Source organism: Oncorhynchus nerka, unplaced genomic scaffold (assembly GCF_034236695.1).
Source record: "Oncorhynchus nerka isolate Pitt River unplaced genomic scaffold, Oner_Uvic_2.0 unplaced_scaffold_1542, whole genome shotgun sequence".
Classification (NCBI taxonomy): domain Eukaryota; kingdom Metazoa; phylum Chordata; class Actinopteri; order Salmoniformes; family Salmonidae; genus Oncorhynchus; species Oncorhynchus nerka.
Genome location: NW_027039772.1, coordinates 26,067 through 40,844, shown reverse-complemented (window position 1 = coordinate 40,844; position 14,778 = coordinate 26,067). Strand labels below are relative to the sequence as shown.

General features: G+C 50.4%; 1 protein-coding gene across 3 annotated transcripts in view; it reads right to left on the bottom strand.

Moving 5' to 3' along the window:
- The window catches only part of LOC115119912 (A-kinase anchor protein 13-like), a 54,644-nt gene extending 45,390 nt beyond the window's left edge, over positions 1-9,254 (bottom strand). For all 3 annotated transcript variants that reach the window (XR_010462652.1, XR_010462651.1, XM_065015289.1), the window contains exons 1-4: positions 9,062-9,254; positions 6,300-6,471; positions 1,569-1,636; positions 1,304-1,382 (exon numbers count right to left, since the gene is read on the bottom strand). Coding sequence is in view for 1 of the 3 variants with exons in the window: in XM_065015289.1 (XP_064871361.1) it covers positions 1,304-1,382; positions 1,569-1,636; positions 6,300-6,471; positions 9,062-9,130 (388 nt within the window). In the remaining 2 variants the exon portion in view is untranslated. The remainder of the gene's footprint in view (positions 1-1,303; positions 1,383-1,568; positions 1,637-6,299; positions 6,472-9,061) is intronic.
- Between the last annotated feature and the right edge of the window lie 5,524 nt (positions 9,255-14,778).

Genomic DNA, 14,778 nt, shown 5'->3' with positions numbered 1-14,778 from the left:
CCAGCCCTGTAGGACTCTATAGGGAACAGATACATCCAGCCCTGTAGGACTCTATAGGGAACAGACAACATGCAGCCCTGTAGGACTCTATAGGGAACAGATACATCCAGCCCTGTAGGACTCTATAGGGAACAGATACATCCAGCCCTGTAGGACTCTATGGGGAACAGATACATGCAGCCCTGTAGGACTCTATAGGGAACAGATACATGCAGCTTCGTAGGACTCTATAGGGAACAAACAACATCCAGCCCCGTAGGACTCTATAGGGAACAAACAACATGCAGCCCTGTAGGACTCTATAGGGAACAGAAACATCCAGCCCTGTAGGACTCTATAGGGAACAGATACATCCAGTCCCGTAGGACTCTATAATGAACAGATACATCCAGCCCTGTAGGACTCTATAGGGAACAGATACATCCAGCCCCGTAGGACTCTATATGGAACAGATACATCCAGCCCTGTAGGACTCTATAGGGAACAGATACATCCAGCCCTGTAGGACTCTATAGGAAACAGATACATCCAGCCCTGTAGGACTCTATAGGGAACAGATACATGCAGCCCCGTAGGACTCTATATGGAACAGATACATCCAGCCCTGTAGGACTCTATAGGGAACACATACATCCAGCCCCGTAGGACTCTATATGGAACAGATACATCCAGCCCCGTAGGACTCTATATGGAACAGATACATCCAGCCCTGTAGGACTCTATAGGGAACAGATACATCCAGCCCTGTAGGACTCTATAGGGAACAGAGACATCCAGCCCTGTAGGACTCTATAGGGAACAGATACATCCAGCCCTGTAGGACTCTATAGGGAACAGATACATCCAGCCCTGTAGGACTCTATAGGGAACAGATACATCCAGCCCCGTAGGACTCTATAGGGAACAGATACATCCAGCCCTGTAGGACTCTATAGGGACCAGAGGACATGCAGACTTGGATTGTATTCTGACTGGTTAACACCAACATATCTAGGACCAGGACAGGGCTGTGGTGGCTCTGGTTAACACCAACATATCTAGGACCAGGACAGGGCTGTGGTGGCTCTGGTTAACACCAACATATCTAGGACCAGGACAGGGCTGTGGTGGCTCTGGTTAACACCAACATATCTAGGACCAGGACAGGGCTGTGGTGGCTCTGGTTAACACCAACATATCTAGGACCAGGACAGGGCTGTGGTGGCTCTGGTTAACACCAACATATCTAGGACCAGGACAGGGCTGTGGTGGCTCTGGTTAACACCAACAGTATGACTATTGAGTATATTTAAGATGGACTCACGGTTTAACCCTCGTTTTGGTCTCCGGGTGACAACAGGAATGGTGGCTGAATCTGGAACTGCAAACTGCTGTCTGGGCGTCTGGAGGAAAACAATCCAGGACTTCAGTAGTGTAAATAAGTTCATGACCTTGATGTCCTGTTGGCTACTCATCCTATTGGCTGACAAAATTATCTAGTACATAAAAACATGATGTCCTTGTCGGCTACTCAATTTATAGGCTGACAAAACGGTCTGAAAATAGTTTTAAATACAATGTTTCCTTACCTTCATCTTCACCTTGGCACAGACAGGCAGGCTTTCTCGACAACTCTTATGAACATGTGCATTACAATCTGAAAAATACAAAATAAAATGCAACTAAATCTTAAAGTAAAAACTTCCACAGAATAATCTTCCAGGGGGGTTATTTCACATGTTATGAACTGTGACCGGGGAGATTGGTCTACAGAACCAAAGAGTTAGACTGGTCTACAGAACCAGAGAGTTGGACTGGTCTACAGAACCAGAGAGTTGGACTGGTCTACAGAACCAGAGAGTTGGACTGGTCTACAGAACAAGAGAGTTGGACTGGTCTACAGAGTTGGACTGGTCTACAGAACCAGAGAGTTGGACTGGTCTACAGAGTTGGACTGGTCTACAGAGTTGGACTGGTCTACAGAACAAGAGAGTTGGACTGGTCTACAGAGTTGGACTGGTCTACAGAACCAAAGAGTTAGACTGGTCTACAGAACCAGAGAGTTGGACTGGTCTACAGAACCAGAGAGTTGGACTGGTCTACAGAACCAGAGAGTTAGACTGGTCTACAGAACCAGAGAGTTGGACTGGTCTACAGAACCAGAGAAGTGGACTGGAGCAACGAACCGCCCTTGCTGTCTCTGCCTGGCCGGTTCCCCTCTTTCCACTGGGATTCTCTGCCTCTAACCCTATTACAGGGGCTGAGTCACTGGCTTACTGGGGCTCTCTCATGCCGTCCCTGGAAGGGGTGCGTCACCTGAGTGGGTTGATTCACTGATGTGGTCATCCTGTCTGGGTTGGCGCCCCCCCTTGGGTTGTGCCATGGCGGAGATCTTTGTGGGCTATACTCAGCCTTGTCTCAGGATGGTAAGTTGGTGGTTGAAGATATCCCTCTAGTGGTGTGGGGGCTTTGCTTTGGCAAAGTGGGTGGGGTTATATCCTTCCTGTTTGGCCCTGTCCGGGGGTGTCCTCAGATGGGGCCACAGTGTCTCCTGACCCCTCCTGTCTCAGCCTCCAGTATTTATGCTGCAGTAGTTTATGTGTCGGGGGGCTAGGGTCAGTTTGTTATATCTGGAGTACTTCTCCTGTCCTATTCGGTGTCCTGTGTGAATCTAAGTGTGCGTTCTCTAATTCTCTCCTTCTCTCTTTCTTTCTCTCTCTCGGAGGACCTGAGCCATAGGACCATGCCCCAGGACTACCTGACATGATAACTCCTTTCTGTCCCCAGTCCACCTGGCCGTGCTGCTGCTCCAGTTTCAACTGACCTGAGCCCTAGGACCATGCCCCAGGACTACCTGACATGATGACTCCTTGCTGTCCCCAGTCCACCTGGCCGTGCTGCTGCTCCAGTTTCAACTTCCACCTGACCGTGCTGCTGCTCCAGTTTCAACTGTTCTGCCTTATTATTATTCGACCATGCTGGTCATTTATGAACATTTGAACATCTTGGCCATGTTCTGTTATAATCTCCACCTGGCACAGCCAGAAGAGGACTGGCCACCCCACATAGCCACATAGCCACCCCACATAAAACAACTTTTGTTGTTTTAATTCAGATTAAATTGCATTTAGTGGAATTTTATTTAGGAAAGATTTGCTTTTGTAATTTTCTAAATATTTTATTTATACATTTTCATATTGGCTCTATGCCTACACATGCCCTTGTCTGGAACAAATTATACCAGTTTCAACTCTCCAATTATATATGTTTTATTCTATAAACCGGCAATAATATTTTTATAGTTTTAAAATAAATATGTTGTAGTTTCTTGTGAGAGCCCTCTCTGCCTTTAAGAGAAATAGTCTTAAAAGATGTGCCTGGAGATATGGTGAACTCCATCAGATTGGTCTTAAATCCTAAATGAATCAGGGATGAGCAGGGACAGCTATACCATAAGGACCCCTTCTGTATGTCCTTATTCTATGTAGTACAAGAAGACCACTCTGGAAAGTTCCCTACTTTTAATAGATGAAAACAAAAAATATTGAAATCACCATTGTCACAACAATCAACTGTCAACTCCATCTCCTTGATAGAATATTCATTTGGGTTTAAATATGTTTATTTTGATTAGTTTTTAGTCATAAAGCAACTGAAGAAAAACTAAATTGTTACCTTGTATACCACTTCAATTCCATAACTCAAACTCATTCAGGTTGTTGTCTAACGTCACAACTCATTCAGGTTGTTGTCTAACGTCACAACTCATTCAGGTTGTTGTCTAACATCACAACTCATTCAGGTTGTTGTCTAACGTCACAACTCATTCAGGTTGTTGTCTAACGTCACAACTCATTCAGGTTGTTGTCTAACGTCACAACTCATTCAGGTTGTTGTCTAACGTCACAACTCATTCAGGTTGTTGTCTAACGTCACAACTCATTCAGGTTGTTGTCTAACGTCACAACTCATTCAGGTTGTTGTCTAACGTCAAACTCATTCAGGTTGTTGTCTAACGTCACAACTCATTCAGGTTGTTGTCTAACGTCACAACTCATTCAGGTTGTTGTCTAACGTCACAACTCATTCAGGTTGTTGTCTAACGTCACAACTCATTCAGGTTGTTGTCTAACGTCAAACTCATTCAGATTGTTGTCTAACGTCAACTCCGTAAGTCATCCACATACATAGACACTCTGTCTTCACTCAAAGTCAGTGGCATTCAGTTAGTAAAGGTTGAAAAAAGCAAGGGGCCTAAACAGCTGCCCTGGGGAATTCCTGATTCTACCTGGATTATGTTTGAGAGGCTTCCATTAACAGTCTGATGGCCTAGAGATAGAAGCTGTTTCAGTGTCGGCTTTGATGCACCTGTACTGAGCTCGCTTTCTGGATGGTAGTGGTGTGAACAGGCAGTGGATCGGGTGGTTATTGTCTTTGATGATCTTTATGGCCTTCCTGTGACATCGGGTGGTGTAGGTGTCCTGGAGGGCAGGTAGTTTGCCCCCGGTGATGCGTTGTGCAGACCGCACTACTCTCTGGAGAGCCTTGCAGTTGTGGGCGGTGCAGTTGCCGTTCCGGGCGGTGATACAGCCCGAAAGGATGCTCTCGATTGTGCATGTGTAAAAGTTTGTGAGGGTTTTAGGTGACAAGCCACATTTCTTCAGCCTCCTGAGGTTGAAGAGGCGTTGTTGCACCTTCTTCACCACACTGTCTGTTTGGGTGGACCATTTCAGATTGTCAGTGATGTGTACGCAGAGGAACTCCGTCAGCCACGGAGAAGGAGATTCCACAGTCCTTGGTAGCGGGCCACGTTAGTGGCACTGTATTATCCTCAAAGTGGGCAAAGAACGTGTTTAGTTTACCTGGAAGCAAGACGTCGGTGTCCGTAACGTGGCTGGTTTACCTTTTGCAGTCCGTGATTGTCTGCAGACAATCGTCTCGTGTCTGAGCCGTTGAATTGCGACTCCACTTTGTCGACATTTGGATGATTTGATTTAATTTGAACTTTTTATTTATTTTAACCTTTAACTAGGCAAGTCAGTTAAGATCAAATTCTTATTTACAATAACGGCCTACCCCGGCCAAACCCGGACGACGCTGAGCCAATTGTGCAAAGCCCAATTGGCCCAGCGTCGTCCGTATTATTCTCTGACCCAGAACATATCCCAGTCCTTGTAATCAAAACAATCTTGAAATGTGGATTCCCGATTGGTCAGACAGGCGTTAAATAGTCCTCAGCATGGGTACTTCCTGTTTAAGTTTCTGCCTATAGGAATGGAGGAGCAAAATAGATGTGTTCATATTTGACGAAATAAGGGCGGAGGAGGGCCTTGTAAGCATCGCAGAAGTTAGAGTAGCAATGATCCAGTTGGTTTTCCAGTGCGAGTGCTACAGTCGATATGCTGATAGAATTTAGGTAGCCTTGTCCTCAAATTTTCTTGGTTAAAATCTCCAGCTACAATAAATTCAGCCTCAGGATTTAAGGTTTCCATAAAGTCCATTGAAGTTCCTTGAGGGCCATTGTGGTATCGACTTGAGGGGGGATATACATGGCTGTGACAATAACAAAAGATAATTATCTTGGGAGATAATATGGTCGGCATTTGATTATGAGGAATTCCAGGTCAGGTGAATAAAAATACTTGAATTCCTGTTACAATTACACCATGAGTCATTAAATATGAAACCCCCGCCCTTCTTCTTCCCAAAGAGATGTTTATTACTGTCGGCGCGACGCACTGAGAAACCAGGTAGTTGTACCGTCTCCGACAGCATATCCCGAGAGAGCCATGGTTCCGTGAAACAGAGTATGTTCCAATCCCTGATGTCTCTCTGGAAAGCAAACCTCGCCCTGATTTCATCGACCTTGTTATCTAGGGACTGGACATTGGCGAGTAATATACTCGGGAGTGGTGGGTGGTGTGCGCACCTCCGAAGTCTGACCAGAAGACTGATCTGTCTGCCTCTTCTCCGGCAGAGTTGTTTTGGATCGGCCTCTGGAATCAGTTCAATTGCCCCGAGTGTTGCGGACAAAGGATCCGCTTCGGGAAAGTCGTATTCCTGGTCGTAGTGCTGGTAAGTTGACATCGCTCTGATATCCAATAGTTCTTCCCGGCTGCATGTAATAAAACTTAAGATTGTCTGGGCTAACAATGTAAGAAATAATACATCAAAATAAAATAAAAATACTGAAATGTATCCTAAGGATTAGAAGCAAGGCAGCCCTCTCTGTCGGCGCCATCTTGAGCGATATGGTGTGTATCTACTAAACCTGCTAATAGTTGGTTTTATTACAGTTGTATTGACTGATGATGTCTTACTGGTGCAGAGAAAGGCATCCTTAGTGTTGATGGTTTTGCTGCATTGGTGGCAGGAGGAGGATTGTGTCTGGGAGGAGACCATGCTGAAGTGATGTCCGTTCAGCGTACATCTCTCTCTGGCCTTCGCCTCTCTCCTCTCGTCTTTGTCTCGACTCTTCTCTCCATCCTTTTCCTGCAGGTGGAAGAAGGGGGATTAGGAGTAGAAACAGAATGAGGTCAGACGGTACAGCTACCCTCTCTCTCCGTTCCTCCTTTCCCTGCCTATAAACAGAATGAGGTGAGACAGTACAGCTACCCTCTCTCTCCGTTCCTCCTTTCCCTGCCTAGAAACAGAATGAGGTCAGACAGTACAGCTACCCTCTCTCTCCGTTCCTCCTTTCCCTGCCTAGAAACAGAATGAGGTCAGACAGTACAGCTACCCTCTCTCTCCGTTCCTCCTTTCCCTGCCTAGAAACAGAATGAGGTCAGACAGTACAGCTACCCTCTCTCTCCGTTCCTCCTTTCCCTGCCTAGAAACAGAATGAGGTCAGACAGTACAGCTACCCTCTCTCTCCGTTCCTCCTTTCCCTGCCTAGAAACAGAATGAGGTCAGACAGTACAGCTACCCTCTCTCTCCGTTCCTCCTTTCCCTGCCTAGAAACAGAATGAGGTCAGACAGTACAGCTACCCTCTCTCTCCGTTCCTCCTTTCCCTGCCTAAAAACAGAATGAGGTCAGACAGTACAGCTACCCTCTCTCTCCGTTCCTCCTTTCCCTGCCTAGAAACAGAATGATAGTCCTTATATAGACGACAGATGACCTCTACTGACCAGGATCTGTTACTCTTTATGGTTACTAGTCCTTATATAGACCACAGATGACCTCTACTGACCAGGATCTGTTACTCTGTATGGTTACTAGTCCTTATATAGACCACAGATGACCTCTACTGACCAGGATCTCCATGGTAACTAGTCCTTATATAGACCACAGATGACCTCTACTGACCAGGATCTCCATGGTAACTAGTCCTTATATAGACCACAGATGACCTCTACTGACCAGGATCTCCATGGTAACTAGTCCTTATATAGACCACAGATGACCTGTACTGACCAGGATCTCCATGGTAACTAGTCCTTATATAATCCGACGTCTGAGTTGACCGTACAGCGTTTCAATCATACTTCCTCTGCAGAAGTCAGGGCCATTCATACAACCTGTGTTTCGCAGAGTATGCACAGAGCTGTTGTCAAGGAAGTTGTTGAGGAAGTGAATTTGTGTTTACACAAGACTTCCCGCCCCCCCACCTACCGTCGACCAATCACGTCAATGTGGAGTCATATGGAGCCCTCCACGTTGTTACACAATTTGACAGTATTACATCACACCCTCCCTACAGCGCCTCCCGACCACATGTTGGAATCTAGCTTACATCGCCTCTTCCCCTTTACGCTCACTTCCCCTTACATTCAGGAAGTTGCACGCTGCTGAACAGCATAAAAACTCTCCAATACAGAATAACAACTTGGTCATCTCAACAACTTTTCTCAAAAAATCAAGGTGTTTAAAACAAGGACTTCCAGTAGCTGGTTCTCAAAACTAAGCACACAATACATGGGTTATTTACTGCTATTTATACAACCTGAATATTTTATTTTATTTTACCTTTATTTAACTAGGCAAGTCAGTTAAGAACAAATTCTTATTTTCAATGACGGCCTAGGAACAGTGGGTTAACTGGTCTAGGAACAGTGGGGTTAACCGGTCTAGGAACAGTGGGTTAACTGGTCTAGGAACAGTGGGTTAACTGCCTGTTCAAGGGCAGAACGACAGATTTGTACCTTGTCAGCTCGGGGGTTTGAACTTGCAACCTTCCGGTTACTAGTCCAACGCTCTAACCACTAGGCTACCCCAGGGTAGAGGGCGGCAGGGTAGCCTACCATAGAGAGTAACAGATCCTGGTCAATAGAGGTAGAGGTCAGCACACAATACATGGGTTATCCTCTGACAAATCTGCTATTTAAACAAACTGAATGAAACTCTGAATGTTGTCAATGCAGAGAGGCATTTTGATTGGTTAAACACAATATCAAAAATAGATAAACAGCTGAAAACAGGCTGCATTAACAGGATATATTTTACACCTATTGGAAATGGAGATGCTAACAAGACCAGAATCACACTGTTCATTTCTCCCAGACCTACCAAACCCATCTGTATCCTACCAAGCCCATCTGTATCCTACCACACCGATCTGTATCCTACCAAACCCATCTGTATCCTACCAAACCCATCTGTATCCTACCACACCGATCTGTATCCTACCACACCGATCTGTATCCTACCACACCGATCTGTATCCTACCAAACCCACCTGTATCCTACCAAACCCATCTGTATCCTACCAAACCCATCTGTATCCTACTGTCCTCTACCCCTGTCCTCCTGCGGTACCTACCCCTGTCCTCTACCCCTGTCCTCCTGCGGTACCTACCCCTGTCCTCTACCCATGTCCTCTACCCCTGTCTTCCAACTGTCCTCTACCCCTGTCCCCCTACTGTCCACTACCCCTGTACTCTACCCCTGTCCTCCTGCGGTACCTACCCCTGTCCTCTACCCCTGTCCTCCTACTGTACCTACCCCTGTCCTCTACCCCTGTCCTCCTACTGTATCTACCCCTGTCCTCCTACTGTACCAACCCCTGTCCTCTACCCCTGTCCTCATACTGTATCTACCCCTGTCCTCCTACTGTATCTACCCCGGTCCTCCTACTGTACCTACCTCTAGTCCTCGCCCACACTTTAACTTCATGGAGAGACCTTTGACATCAAAGAACCTTCGATAGAACATCTCTGTTACTTTCAGTGACTGTGAGCCCCAGACAGGCTGATATCTAACCTTACAATGCTACAACCATCTAAACCACAGCCTCCACTGACTGAACACCACAGTACCACAGCACTTCACAACACTAATTCCTATCAGAGTAGGGAATGAGACAGTGAGAACCAGGAAGTGATGTAACAGTGTACAGGGGGTGCCCAGTTCCTATCAGAGTAGGGAGAGAGACAGAGAGCACCAGGAAGTGATGCAACAGTGTACAGGGGGTAGTGTTTCTGACTTATCCACCATCTCCAGTAGTAAGAGACGGGTATTCATAGAATAACATAGAACTCTAGCGGTCTGTCTTAGCCGCTGGTCGTGGCTGAGTTCTGTCTTAGCCGCTGGTCGTGGCTGAGTTCTGTCTTAGCCGCTGGTCGTGGCTGAGGTCTGTCTTAGCCGCTGGTCGTGGATGAGGTCTGTCTTAGCTGCTGGTCGTGGCTGAGGTCTGTCTTAGCTGCTGGTCGTAGCTGAGGTCTGTCTTAGCTGCTGGTCGTGGCTGAGGTCTGTCTTAGCTGCTGGTCGTGGCTGAGGTCTGTCTTAGCTGCTGGTCGTAGCTGAGGTCTGTCTTAGCTGCTGGTCGTGGCTGAGGTCTGTCTTAGCTGCTGGTCGTAGCTGAGGTCTGTCTTAGCTGCTGGTCGTGGCTGAGGTCTGTCTTAGCTGCTGGTCGTGGCTGAGGTCTGTCTTAGCTGCTGTTTGTGGCTGAGGTCTGTCTTAGCTGCTGGTCGTGGCTGAGGTCTGTCTTAGCTGCTGGTTGTGGCTGAGATCTGTTTTAGCTGCTGGTCATGGCTGAGGTCTGTCTTAGCTGCTGTTTGTGGCTGAGGTCTGTCTTAGCTGCCGGTCGTGGCTGAGGTCTGTCTTAGCTGGTGGTTGTGGATGAGATCTGTCGTGGCTGAGGTCTGTCTTAGCTGCTGGTCGTGGCTGAGGTCTGTCTTAGCTGCTGGTCGTGGCTGAGGTCTGTCTTAGCTGCCGGTCGTGGTTGAGGTCTGTCTTAGCTGGTGGTTGTGGCTGAGATCTGTCGTGGCTGAGGTCTGTCTTAGCTGCTGGTCGTGGCTGAGGTCTGTCTTAGCTGCTGGTCGAGGCTGAGGTCTGTCTTAGCAGCTGGTCGTGGCTGAGGTCTGTCTTAGCTGCTGGTCGTGGCTGAGGTCTGTCGGTCTGTCTTAGCTGCTGGTCGAGGTCTGTCTTAGCAGCTGGTCGTGGCTGAGGTCTGTCTTAGCTGCTGGTCGTGGCTGAGGTCTGTCTTAGCTGCTGGTCGTGGCTGAGGTCTGTCTTAGCTGCTGGTCGTGGCTGAGGTCTGTCTTAGCTGCTGGTCGTGGCTGAGGTCTGTCTTAGCTGCTGGTCGTGGCTGAGGTCTGTCTTAGCTGCTGGTCGTGGCTGAGGTCTGTCTTAGCTGCTGGTCGTGGCTGAGGTCTGTCTTAGCTGCTGGTCGTGGCTGAGGTCTGTCTTAGCTGCTGGTCTTGGCTGAGGTCTGTCTTAGCTGCTGGTCGTGGCTGAGGTCTGTCTTAGCTGCTGGTCGTAGCTGAGATCTGTCGTAGCTGCTGGTCGTGGCTGAGGTCTGTCTTAGCTGCTGGTCGGGACTGAGGTCTGTCTTAGCTGCTGGTCGTGGCTGAAGTCTGTCTTAGCTGCTGGTCGTGGTTGAGGTTTGTCTTAGCTGCTGGTCGTGGCTGAGGTCTGTCTTAGCTGCTGGTCGTAGCTGAGGTCTGTCTTAGCTGCTGGTCGTGACTGAGGTCTGTCTTAGCTGCTGGTCGTGGCTGAGGTCTGTCTTAGCTGCTGGTCGTGGCTGAGGTCTGTCTTAGCTGCTGGTCGTCGCTGAGGTCTGTCTTAGCTGCTGGTCGTGACTGAGGTCTGTCTTAGCTGCTGGTCGTGACTGAGGTCTGTCTTAGCTGCTGGTCGTGGCTGAGGTCTGTCTTAGCTGCTGGTCGTGGCTGAGGTCTGTCTTAGCTGCTGGTCGTGACTGAGGTCTGTCTTAGCTGCTGGTCGTGGCTGAGGTCTGTCTTAGCTGCTGGTCGTGGCTGAGGTCTGTCGTGGCTGAGGTCTGTCGTTGCTGAGGTCTGTCGTTGCTGAGGTCTGTCGTTGCTGAGGTCTGTCGTTGCTGAGGTCTGTCGTTGCTGAGGTCTGTCTTAGCTGCTGGTCGTGGCTGAGGTCTGTCGTGGCTGAGGTCTGTCGTGGCTGAGGTCTGTCGTGGCTGAGGTCTGTCGTGGCTGAGGTCTGTAGTGGCTGAGGTCTGTCTTAGCTGCTGGTCGTGACTGAGGTCTGTCTTAGCTGCTGGTCGTGGCTGAGGTCTGTCTTAGCTGCTGGTCGTGACTGAGGTCTGTCTTAGCTGCTGGTCGTGGCTGAGGTCTGTCTTAGCTGCTGGTCGTGACTGAGGTCTGTCTTACCCGCTGGTCGTGGCTGAGGTCTTTCATGGCTGAGGTCTGACATGGCTGAGGTCTGTCTTAGCTGCTGGTCGTGGCTGAGGTCTGTCTTAGCTGCTGGTCGTGACTGAGGTCTGTCTTAGCTGCTGGTCGTGGCTGAGGTCTGTCTTAGCTGCTGGTCGTGGCTGAGGTCTGTCTTAGCTGCTGGTCGTGGCTGAGGTCTGTCTTAGCTGCTGGTCGTGACTGAGGTCTGTCTTAGCTGCTGGTCGTGACTGAGGTCTGTCTTAGCTGCTGGTCGTGACTGAGGTCTGTCTTAGCTGCTGGTCGTGGCTGAGGTCTGTCTTAGCTGCTGGTCGTGGCTGAGGTCAGTCTTAGCTGCTGGTCGTGGCTGAGGTCTGTCTTAGCTGCTGGTCGTGACTGAGGTCTGTCTTAGCCGCTGGTCGTGGCTGAGGTCTGTCTTAGCTGCTGGTCGTGGCTGAGGTCTGTCGTGGCTGAGGTCTGTCGTTGCTAAGGTCTGTCGTTGCTGAGGTCTGTCGTTGCTGAAGTCTGTCGTTGCTGAGGTCTGTCGTTGCTGAGGTCTGTCTTAGCTGCTGGTCGTGGCTGAGGTCTGTCGTGGCTGAGGTCTGTCTGGCTGAGGTCTGTCGTGCTGAGGTCTGTCGTGGCTGAGGTCTGTCGTGGCTGAGGTCTGTTGTGGCTGAGGTCTTTCATGGCTGAGGTCTGTTGTGGCTGAAGTCTGACATGGCTGAGGTCTGTCTTAGCCGCTGGTCGTGGCTGAGGTCTGTCTTAGCCGCTGGTCGTGGCTGAGGTCTGTCTTAGCCGCTGGTCGTGGCTGAGGTCTGTCTTAGAAGCTGGTCGTGGTTGTGGTCTGTCTTAGCCGCTGGTCGTGGCTGAGGTCTGTCTTAGCCGCTGGTCGTGGCTGAGGTCTGTCTTAGCTGCTGGTCGTGGCTGAGGTCTGTCTTAGCTGCTGGTCGAGACTGAGGTCTGTCTTAGCCGCTGGTCGTGACTGAGGTCTGTCTTAGCTGCTGGTCGTTGCTGAGGTCTGTCGTGGCTGAGGTCTGTCGTTGCTGAGGTCTGTCGTTGCTGAGGTCTGTCGTTGCTGAGGTCTGTCTTAGCTGCTGGTCGTGGCTGAGGTCTGTCGTGGCTGAGGTCTGCTGAGGTCTGTCGTGGCTGAGGTCTGTCGTCTGAGGTCTGTCGCTGAGGTCTGTGGTGGCTGAGGTCTGTCTTAGCTGCTGGTCGTGACTGAGGTCTGTCTTAGCTGCTGGTCGTGGCTGAGGTCTGTCTTAGCTGAGGTCTGTCTTAGCTGCTGGTCGTGGCTGAGGTCTGTCTTAGCTGCTGGTCGTGACTGAGGTCTGTCTTACCCGCTGGTCTGAGGTCTTTCATGGCTGAGGTCTGACTGGCTGAGGTCTGTCTTAGCTGCTGGTCGTGGCTGAGGTCTGTCTTAGCTGCTGGTCGTGACTGAGGTCTGTCTTAGCTGCTGGTCGTGGCTGAGGTCTGTCTTAGCTGCTGGTCGTGGCTGAGGTCTGTCTTAGCTGCTGGTCGTGGCTGAGGTCTGTCTTAGCTGCTGGTCGTGACTGAGGTCTGTCTTAGCTGCTGGTCGTGACTGAGGTCTGTCTTAGCTGCTGGTCGTGACTGAGGTCTGTCTTAGCTGCTGGTCGTGGCTGAGGTCTGTCTTAGCTGCTGGTCGTGGCTGAGGTCAGTCTTAGCTGCTGGTCGTGGCTGAGGTCTGTCTTAGCTGCTGGTCGTGACTGAGGTCTGTCTTAGCCGCTGGTCGTCTGTCTGTCTTAGCTGCTGGTCGTGGCTGAGGTCTGTCGTGGCTGAGGTCTGAGGTCTGTCGTTGCTGAGGTCTGTCGTTGCTGAAGTCTGTCGTTGCTGAGGTGAGGTCTGTCTTAGCTGCTGGTCGTGGCTGAGGTCTGTCGTGGCTGAGGTCTGTCGTGGCTGAGGTCTGTCGTGGCTGAGGTCTGTCGTGGCTGAGGTCTGTTGTGGCTGAGGTCTTTCATGGCTGAGGTCTGTTGTGGCTGAAGTCTGACATGGCTGAGGTCTGTCTTAGCCGCTGGTCGTGGCTGAGGTCTGTCTTAGCCGCTGGTCGTGGCTGAGGTCTGTCTTAGCCGCTGGTCGTGGCTGAGGTCTGTCTTAGAAGCTGGTCGTGGTTGTGGTCTGTCTTAGCCGCTGGTCGTGGCTGAGGTCTGTCTTAGCCGCTGGTCGTGGCTGAGGTCTGTCTTAGCTGCTGGTCGTGGCTGAGGTCTGTCTTAGCTGCTGGTCGAGACTGAGGTCTGTCTTAGCCGCTGGTCGTGACTGAGGTCTGTCTTAGCTGCTGGTCGTTGCTGAGGTCTGTCGTGGCTGAGGTCTGTCTTAGCTGCTGGTCGTTGCTGAGGTCTGTCGTGGCTGAGGTCTGTCTTAGCCGCTGGTCGTGGCTGAGGTCTGTCTTAGCCGCTGGTCGTAGCTGAGGTCTGTCTTAGCAGTTGGTCGTGGCTGAGGTCTGTCTTAGCTGCTGGTCGTGGCTGAGGTCTGTCTTAGCTGCTGGTCGTGACTGAGGTCTGTCGTTGCTGAGGTCTGTCGTTGCTGAGGTCTGTCGTTGCTGAGGTCTGTCTTAGCTGCTGGTCGTGGCTGAGGTCTGTCGTGGCTGAGGTCTGTCGTGGCTGAGGTCTGTCGTGGCTGAGGTCTGTCGTGGCTGAGGTCTGTCGTGGCTGAGGTCTGTTGTGGCTGAGGTCTTTCATGGCTGAGGTCTGTTGTGGCTGAAGTCTGACATGGCTGAGGTCTGTCTTAGCCGCTGGTCGTGGCTGAGGTCTGTCTTAGCCGCTGGTCGTGGCTGAGGTCTGTCTTAGCCGCTGGTCGTGGCTGAGGTCTGTCTTAGAAGCTGGTCGTGGTTGTGGTCTGTCTTAGCCGCTGGTCGTGGCTGAGGTCTGTCTTAGCCGCTGGTCGTGGCTGAGGTCTGTCTTAGCTGCTGGTCGTGGCTGAGGTCTGTCTTAGCTGCTGGTCGAGACTGAGGTCTGTCTTAGCCGCTGGTCGTGACTGAGGTCTGTCTTAGCTGCTGGTCGTTGCTGAGGTCTGTCGTGGCTGAGGTCTGTCTTAGCTGCTGGTCGTGACTGAGGTCTGTCTTAGCTGCTGGTCGTGGCTGAGGTCTGTCTTAGCTGCTGGTCGTGACTGAGGTCTGTCTTACCCGCTGGTCGTGGCTGAGGTCTTTCATGGCTGAGGTCTGACATGGCTGAGGTCTGTCTTAGCTGCTGGTCGTGGCTGAGGTCTGTCTTAGCTGCTGGTCGTGACTGA